The sequence below is a fragment of the Mandrillus leucophaeus genome, unplaced genomic scaffold (assembly GCF_000951045.1).
Source record: "Mandrillus leucophaeus isolate KB7577 unplaced genomic scaffold, Mleu.le_1.0 Scaffold72, whole genome shotgun sequence".
In the NCBI taxonomy this organism is placed as follows: Eukaryota; Metazoa; Chordata; class Mammalia; order Primates; family Cercopithecidae; genus Mandrillus; species Mandrillus leucophaeus.
Window position 1 is genome coordinate 2,713,628 of NW_012107808.1, and position 9,501 is coordinate 2,723,128.

Below are 9,501 nucleotides of genomic sequence, written 5' to 3' on the forward strand. Positions count from 1 at the left end.
AATGTGTGAAGATTAAGTGGGACAATACAGGTAAAAGATGTATTTATTTAATTTTTATTTCTTTTTGAGACAGAGTCTCGCTCTGTCACCCAGGTTGAAGTGCAGTGGCACCATCTTGGCTCACTGCAACCTCTGCCTTCCAGGTTCAAGTGATTCTCCTGCCTCAGCCTCCAGAGTAGCTGGGATTACAGGCACCCACCATCACAGCTGGCTAATTTTTGTATTTTTAGTAGAGATGGGGTTTCACCATGTTGGCCAGGCTGGTCTTGAACTCCTGACCTCAGGTGATCTGTCCTCCTCACCCTCTCAAAGTGCTGAAATTACAGGTGTGAGCCACCATGCCTGGCCCAGGTCAAAGATTTAAAACTGTACCTGGTACAAGGTAAGTCTTCAATAAAGGTTAATCTTTTTCTTTTTTTTAATCTAGACAGAGTTTCGGTCTGTTGCCCAGGGTGGAGTTCAGTGGCGCAATCTTGGCTCACTGCAACCTCTGTCTCTCAGATTCAAGTGATTCTCCTGCCTCAACCTCTGTAGCTGGGGCTATAGACACATGTGCCACCATGCCCGGCTAATGTTTGTATTTTTAGTAGAGCCAGGGTTTCACCATGTTGGCCAGGCTGGTCTCGAACTCCTGACCTCAAGTGATCTGTCTGCCTCAGCTCCCCAAAGTGCTAGGATTAGAGGCGTGAGCTACCGTGCCTGGCCAATAAAGGTTAATCTTATAGTACACGGCTGGGCTTTATCTTGGAAATCCTGCACACCTTGGTTTGAGGACGTGTTGCTCCAGAGAGATTTCACATTTGTTTCTGCCAAGCATCTGGGGGACTATCAACCTAACACCACTCTTAGCTAATTTCTTGACTTTAGTTTCCCAGACCAAATGGTATCAGTTCAAACCCAAACCCAATGGGGCCAGGCATGGATTCTCAGGGAGACTCTGTCCCACTCAGAGCCCAGGAGTTGAGACACATGTTTCCTTGTCATTTCTTTTTATTAATTTCTGTTTTGCCTCATTCTATCACTGAGGGTACAGCCTCCAAGGGTCCTGCATTTCTAGGGAGCCTCACTTCCAAGTCCCTGGCTCGTGCAGGCCCCGGGTTTGGTATTCAGTGCCTGGATGGCTGTGGACACCGAGGCTCCCTGTTCCTGAGCTTGGCAAATATCTCCAAAGGGCAGCAGCTGAGTCTACAGTTTCTTCTTTGCTTCTGTCTGCTGGGGATCTCTTACTGATGTGTGCCCCGCTGTGTGTTTAACAGGATATTCAGGATAAATTTTCCAGGATTTCTAGGTGCTTTGTGGCAACAGGACTTTCAAATTTTGTAGATTTTCCTCTTGCTGGAAACAAACATGCCCACAGAGATTTTATAACTGACTTAAGCCCACGGATCTTGGACAGAGGAAGAGCCCAGTCCCCTTCAATTACACTGTGCCGAAATGACACGTTAGCTAGCCCGTGGGTAAGAGTACGCTTTCCATTAGGCCTTTTGAGATGCCGTGTTTAGCTCACAGACCCCAGCAGCACCTTCATGGTCCTGTAGACACCCGGGGGATTGACAGTGGGGAGTGTGGTGTGGAGACCTCTTTTCAGGGGACCTCAGCCTCACACTGAAGCCTTCTGTTACCATCTGACATTGCTTAGCTCTAGGCTCCTCCTCCCCTTTCTCCTCCTTCTTTTTCTTCTGTTTATACAAATAATTGTGGAGAGATGTAAATTTTTCTTTTCTACAATAAACACAAGCAGCTGGAGCTCATAACATTTTCCAGGGCTGTCGATCTAACAACCTTGTCGAAGTGAAAGGCGATCGGTCCTCAGTGACCACATGCTGGTTCCCAGCAATTAGTTTTTTCCCCATCTCCCTAATCATTTAAAAATTACCCTAGGCTGGGCACGGTGGCTCAAGCCTGTAATCTCAGCACTTCGGGAGGCTGAGGCGGGTGGATCATAAGGTCAGGGGTTCGAGACCAGTCTGGCCAATATGGTGAAACCCTGTCTCTAAAAATACAAAAATTAGCTGGGCGCAGTGGGTGCGTGCCTGTAGTCCCAGCCACTTGGGAGGCTGAGGCAGGAGAATCGCTTGAATCCAGAAAGTGGAAGTTTCAGTGAGCAAAGATTGTGCCACTGTACTCCAGTCTGGGCGACAGAGTGAAACTCCGTCTCAAAAAAAAAAAAAAAAAAAAAAATTACTCCATACTGGAATTTTGCTCAAAATTGGTCAGGATTGCTGATTTGTTTCTACTTTTCATTTATTTAATTTTTTGAGATGGGGTCTCACTCTGTCACCCAGGCTGGAATTCAGTGGCACAATCATAGCTCACTGCAGCCTTGACCTCCTGGGCTCAAGTGATCCTCCCACCTCAGCCTCCTGGGTAGCTACAACTGTATATGTGCATCACCACGCCTGGTTAATTATTACTACGTTTTAATTTTTTATAGAGATGGGGGGGGTCTCACTATGTTGTCCAAGCTGGTCTTGAACTCTTGGACTCAAGCAATCCTCCTGCCTCAGCCTCACAAAGCGCTAAGATTATGGGCATGAGCCACTGCACGTAGCTGGTTTTTAGAATTCATCTTTCCTCTGCTTTTGAAAACCGAGCTGGCATTTCCTGTCTTCAGACTACTGGCCTCTTCTTTTCTTTCTTTTTCTTAAAAGCAGTCTCACTCTGTCACCCAGGGTTGGAGTGCAGTGGTGCGATCTTGGCTCACTGCAACCTGTGCCTCCTAGGTTCAAGCAATTCTCGTGCCTCAGCCTCCTGAGTAGCTGAAGTTACAGGAGCCCACCACGCCTGGCTAATTTTTGTATTTTTAGTAGAGACAGGGTTTCACCATGTCGGCCAGACTGGTCTCAAACTCCTGACCTCAAGTGATCTGCCCTCCTCGGCCTCCCAAAGTGCTGGGATTACAGGTGTGAACCACCATGCCCGGCCTTTCTTTTTAATTCTCTTGATTTCTTAGGTGTTTTCGCGTTTGACCTGTGCTGAGGCTCTCACGTTTTCACTTTCCCTGGTTAGAAATTTTCTAGTTTTGAAAGTGTGAAACTAACTACAGTGACCCAAAGGTTTCTACCCACCCTCGCTTATCTGAAGAGTGGAAATCCTGTGATGTGAGAAATCTGGTTATGGAATTCATAAATCAAAGCGGAAGTAACTTCGGCAGACCAGTCAGATGAGCTGGTGAAGACCCAGGACCGATCTGATTAAAAAATCGGCCCCCCATGTGGAATGAACAGGGTTCAGGTGAACCCTCCAGACCAGAAAAGGGGAGAGGGAGGGTCTTAACTCCCAGGCCATGTGCTAAACACAGTCACACATCCACAGCCACCACATGTATCAGGCATTGTATCGTGGAGTAGGACTGGGGATAGCTGCCTCCAACTAGTTTAGTAACCTATGGAACTCAATAGTTGTTCACTTCACAATCAGGTGCCTGCCTGCCTTGGGCCTCCCTGCTGCACCTGGCCATGTGGAAACCCCTGTAGCTCCCTGGCTGTGCAGGAGCGGCCACAGTGTGCCCCTCCCGGGACTACTGTCCCCCTGTCTCTGAGGCACCTACGTGGACTGGGTCTGGGTTGAAGTCTCATTTCTCTGGGTTCCCACAGCAGCTGGCGGCTGCCTCTCCCACACCCATCCCTCTGTGTCATGGAAAGCTGTGCGTTTGTCTTCCTTCCCACTGAGTTTGAGACACTCGAGGTCAGGGCCATGACCGTGAGCTGCATGTCCTTGGCACTCAGTGTGAGGCGTGTACAGTAGAGGCCGACCGACGTCTTGGAGGCAGAAGTGAGTACATAACTGACAGCTGCTTAAAGTCGGCCGGGCCACGGTTTACAGACCGGGAGGATCACCAGACACGGGTGGGGCACAGTGGGGCGGGGGGAGGTTCCCAAGACCGCTCATCAATGGAGTCTGGAGGTGGCTGCCCAGGGGTAGCCTCTGAAACGTTCTGGAACAAACTTGTCCTGTCACAACGTGGCTGTGTCGGGACCCTCACCTGGAGGCCTTGGGTGATGTGCTTGTTAGTTTCACAGCCACGCATCGGCATGGGCCCGTGTTCCCCAGGCCACGCGTCGGCATAGGCCCGTGTCCCCACCTAGCTGAGTCCCTGATGCAGGCTGGGTCCCTGGGGAAGCTCACTCAGAGACAGAAGAGTGTTTATTTGTGCGGGGCAGTGCTCTTGGGTTTAAGGTCTGTGAAGGGAGAGAAGAAAGGCCAGTGGGGTAGAGGGAGTTGTCGGGCAGTGATGCCCTAACCGCTGGTTCCCAAGGAAGCTCTGGAGCTGGCACAGCCCTTCAGGGTCATCCTGAGTGGAGCCCAGGGCTGGGCCTTTATCCCCAGTGTGGACCGCCGGGTGCAGGTGCCCAGGAGGGGGTGTGTTGTGGGTTGAATTGTGTCCCTCCAAAAAGATACATTCAAGTCCCAAAACCCGTTACCTGAATGTGACAAATCCGCTGTAGAAACCAGCATTCAGATCTCAGCCCTGCACAACCGCAACCAGCATTCGGATCTCAGCCCTGCACAACCGTAACCAGCATTCGGATCTCAGCCCTGCACAACCGCAACCAGCATTCGGATCTCAGCCCTGCACAACCGTAATCACTGTCGAGAGCCGTGACTGTTACGTGGGTTTAGAGACATGTTGTGGGGGTTATACGACCACGTATTACTGTGCAAAAAGACTTCACTCAAGCCCATTAGTGCAGAGGTTCCTTTAACTGTGGAGGATTAAATCAAGGAATCAGATTGTTTACGCTGGAAGGGACTTTGAGGTGTTCACTTAATTGGAAAGCAGGTCATCGTGGGCTCTACATGGGTGTTGGTATCCACTGAAACTCCAAATCCCATCCAGGGGAGGCTGACACAGGCACCAGGTGTAAGGCCTGACCGTGAAGCCTAGCCTAGTGTGAATGCTATGGGGGGCGCCCCAAACTCCCGCTCCAAGACAGAGGCACAGGCATCGCCTCCCAGGACTCACCTGGACGGGGCTACCTGGTATGAGCTCATGCCCCTCTCATGCCACCTGCTTTAGTGGCTGATTGCTATGCCAGGTAACGGCAGGGCCACCTGCCTGATTCAGGCTACTGTGCAGCCACCCAGCCTCAGAGCTGCCTGTGAGCCTGGCTGAGGCCTTTGCTGCTCATTCCCGCTGCCCTCTCCCCTCGCGGGGTCTGGTCTCCAGGACACCCCCATAACCCCCTTGCACCCAGATCTCCGTCTCTGAGTGCGCTCCAAACCCGGCCCCAGCGTGTGGACAGTCACGGATCTCCGTCTCTGAGTGCGCTGCAAACCCGGCCCCAGCGTGTGGACGGTCACGGATCTCCGTCTCTGAGTACGCTCCAAACCCGGCCCCAGCGTGTGGACAGTGGCGTCCTTCTTGCACATGCTGGGGTAATTGATGGCTGTATCTGCTCCGAGGCGGCAGAGTGGGCTAGCTCCCAGCCCCAGTGAACGGCCCGCTGCGCCCTCCACACACGCTCAGCACAGGCTCAGCAGCCTGGGGAAGAAGGAAGCCGCTCTGCTCCGTGCTCTGGGTGCCTGGCTCTGTGAACAGCACGGGGTGTCCCCACGGCTTACTGTGCTTCCTCCTTCTGGCCCACATCCACTGCAGCATGCTGGTCACAGACATGGCCCAGGCCTCTGTCCCCACAGATTTACTATTTTTAAATGTTATCAGTTATTTAATTAGGTTCTTCTTAAGAAATTTAGAACACCAATTTGTGAGGATAAATTCCATTCCTCAGAGCAAACACAGATCACAGGTAGCCCTGGAGCTGAGGAATAGCTTTGATTTTTGGTAGACTCTGTGAGTCCACAGCTCTCTGGTCAATCTTGTGCTGCCCTGTAATCTCGTACTTCTCTTTTTCTGTGTCGAAGATCTCACCTTCCTGGTGTCTGGGCTTCTTCAACTGCTGTTTCTTGAAGTAAGCATCAGTGACATGTTTTGGGATTTTTACATTGCTGATGTCAATTTTGGTTGAGGTGGCAATGACAAATGTCTGGTGTATTCTTCATAGAGGAACTCGATTGAGGACCAGAGGTCCAGTCCTAAGTAACAAGCCACTAGCCAGCTGCTTCAAGAAAACCACCCTCTTGCGTCTGTGGCATCCAGTGAAGATGATTAGAATGGCTTCGGGGGTAATGCTGGCTCACAGCTTTCTCACAAGCTGACTGAAGGGCTTTTTGCCGTGGCTCAACAGCTTTCGCGGCGCATCTCCAGTAGGATGCTATCTAGGCATTTTGTTAACCACCCAGGTACCACCGTTCTTGTCACCACCAACTGGTTTTGTAACAGCTGCAAGAAGCTTCTCCTTCTTTTTCTTTTCAACCTTGGACTTAGCAGCTCAGTACTTCCTCTTCCACGTGTCCTTTCGGAATACACGGCAGATTGGGAATACCTGCCAATTCCTCTGACAAGGACGGGATTGAGGCTGCAATGGGACTTCCCCTTCTTGAGTTGTTCAGTCCTGAGGTGATCCCTTTTCCCCTTGTCATCAGCATCAGCCTTCTTTGCTTCGGGTTTCTTCTCCTTAGTATCTGGCTTCTCAGCTTTTTCACATCTTCTTGAAAGATGGGAAAGAGATTTCCTACAGCTTTGCTTCCAAGGCAGGAGCTGAGCTTTCTTCTCTGCAAAGGGCCTTATAGAGAATGTTCTCTGGTCTTCTCTTCTTCCTTCTGCAAACTCTTCTCCAAGGGGCCAGATGCTGGAGATGATGGGACTGTCTTGTAATCTAGGGAGGGGTTATCATTAGCCTGTGGTGCTAATTACATGAATTCTTAAACCCCACGAAAGCATGCTGCACCCACGGTGCAGAGAATGTAGCCCCTTTGTTTCCACTGGCTGGTATTGTCTCTTGTGGATGCCACAGTCTCTTCACAGACACCCGGTCCGCACTGCAGACCTCCCTCCTTCCGCTCAGCCCCTGATCCTCTCTGAGTGGGGGCGGTGCATGCGGTGGGGGAAGGAGAGCCTCTGGTCTCTAGGCGGGTGACTGTTCTGCCCTTGGGTGGGCCCTGGCTGCTGGAGGCTTAGGTGGTAGGTCTGTCTTGTCCTGCCCCTGGGTAGCCTGGTGGGCTGTTGCAGAAGCCTGTGGCTGCTGTCATCTGTGGTCTGGGGAGCTCAGCTGTCCACCCTGGCTGATGACGTCCTGGCTGCTCTGGGGGTGCCCTGAGGTCTGGCTGGAACTTCCATTTGATTCTTGGCTCAAACAGCCCCATTGACTGATTGCGCCCTTGGCTTCAGAGTCACTTTACCCCCATGAAAATGACTTTCTCTGACAGGTCCCCATGCCTCAGCTAATAGGTACCTAGGAGTTCCTGCCATAACACATGGAGCTGGGCAGGCCCCGAGTGTCACCTTGGGCTCTTTTTGAGTCACTGTATTTACCCAGCCGCCCTGGCCTGGGTGGAAGTTGGGAGTCCCAGAGCCATGGGGGTGGGGCCGCAGGCCAGGTGTTCTTGGAGTCCCCATGGGAATCAGGTCGAGGCGTGGCCCTGCTTTGACCTCTTCCCCATGCTGCTTTGTGACCCTCCTGGCTTGGAGAGTGTGGCCTCAGGGGAAGAGGGGACACTAAGGGTTGCTGCCTGTGCCACCTGCCTCTACCGCACTCTTCCTCAGCACTACCTGGTGGGATGGCTCTGACCTCCGGTTTCCCCCAGGTGGCTCAGATATTCTCCACTCCACATCCTTCTCCTTCCAGGAGCAGGATCTTCCCCAGTCCTGCCTCGAGGCCCAGATGGCAGTCAGGAATCAGGCTTTAGGAAACCATTAACACCCAGTGTGAGGATTTCAGATCCTGCTCCCATGACCTCCGCCTCCCCTAGGCTGTCACTGTACCCCCAGCACAGGCCAGCACCAAACGAAAACACAGACACATTCTCCTGGCAAACTCCAGACAGCCCGGTAAGGCCTCTCTGGACCTCACTGGAGATGTGGGAAACACTCTTTGAGAAACAGTGCTCCAGACTTTGCTGTGAGTCCCCAAGTGATACTGATTTCACCCGATGCTGTTATTTAGATGACTGCAATACACCAGGTGATTTGGTTGTAAAACTTCTCAAATAGAGGTCAGTGCTCTTCACAGTGTGCAGTGTCACTGGTTGTAGCACACTGAAGTCATGACCAATAGAAGGCAGCCTTGGGAGAACCCTGTGTGTGCGTGAAGTTAATGAAGAGGAAAGCGAATGACTGACCAGCTGTTCTCTCTGGTTCCCATGCCCACCTGTATTTCCAGAGGGTGGGATGGTAGGCCCAGGACCTGCGGGCCCTGAGGTCACTCTGTTCCTCAGTGCAGGGGGTGCTCTCCCCACAGGGCAGCAGCGAACAAGGAGAAACAGAGCCACCCCCACTGCCACCGTGTGCTCTACACGCATCACCTCACTAACTTTTCCCAACAGCCATGGGCAGTAAATATTATTGCATCCCATTGAACAGGTGGGCACACTGAGGCTCTGGGAAATTTAGTGATTTTCTTTAGATCATGCAGCCATACAGTTCAGGGGGTATGGAGGTCATGGGAGCAGGAGCTGAAATCAGTACACTGGGTGTTAATCGTTCCTTAAAGCCTGATTCCTGACTGCCATCTGGGCCTGGAGGCAGGTTAGGGAAAATCCTGCTCCTGGAAGGAGACAAATGTGGAGTGGAGAAAATCTCAGCCGCCAGGAAGAGAAATGGGAGGTCAGGGCCTTTCTGCCAGGGGGGTAGAACCAGGTGGCACAGGCAGTAGCCCTTGATGTGCGCAGGCTCTTACAGGAAGCGGACCTTTGAGGGACCTGTGGCCCCAGGACTTTCCGCAGAAGCGGGTGTTCTTCCCCAGGAAAGGAGACGTGCATGATTTTGAGCAGCACTGGGCTTTTCCAGCGCCAAGAGAATTTCTCCTGAGTTTCAGACAAGAGCCTTTCCGGATTCTTCCTTGAAGCCCTACTGGGGAGAGGTGTGCCACTGAGCTGGTGGGGGACGCGACATGGGGGATGGAATGTTAGCTACCATGTCAGTGCCAGGGCCACTGGGCTGGTAAGAGAGCCACCATTTCTGCCCAAGCACTAGCCAGGGAACGATGGACATTGTGACAGAGAAACAAGGACAGTTTGGTGTGACAGTGACAATGGGCTCTCTGTGTGCCCTGACACAGCAGGAAGGGCCAGGTCAGATCGATTGTGGACCTCTGATGGCTTTGAGTGAACTCAACAACCATTGGCTGGGTGAAGAATGTGAAGGGCACCAGCTAAATCCTGAGGACCATCATCTGTTGAGCACCTACTGCCACCATATGGTCTGCACGCGTCACCTCCCTTAATTTCCCAACAGCCGTGGCAGTAAATGTTATTGCATCCCATTTGACAAGTAGGCAAACTGAGGCTCTGGGAGATGTAATTTTCTTTAGCTCAGGCAGCCATGCCTTATACAAGGGGTGCAGGATTTGAATTCTGTGCCTCTGTAACAGGGATATTATCCCTGTGAGGCCACCTAATAAGAGGCGCTGTCAGCAAAGAAAATTCTGGCCTGGCTACTGG

The 9,501-nt window shown here is 52.0% G+C and overlaps 1 protein-coding gene and 1 pseudogene across 1 annotated transcript in view; one reads left to right on the top strand and one right to left on the bottom strand.

Moving 5' to 3' along the window:
* The window catches only part of LOC105528548 (putative uncharacterized protein FLJ33534), a 36,302-nt gene extending 30,863 nt beyond the window's left edge, over positions 1 to 5,439 (top strand). The window contains 2 exon segments of the mRNA XM_011965337.1: positions 4,449 to 4,515; positions 5,199 to 5,439. Of these exon segments, the coding sequence (XP_011820727.1) occupies positions 4,449 to 4,515; positions 5,199 to 5,439 (308 nt within the window).
* A 254-nt stretch (positions 5,440 to 5,693) lies between these two features.
* On the bottom strand, positions 5,694 to 8,820 carry LOC105528549 (annotated as a pseudogene).
* Positions 8,821 to 9,501: the final 681 nt, after the last annotated feature.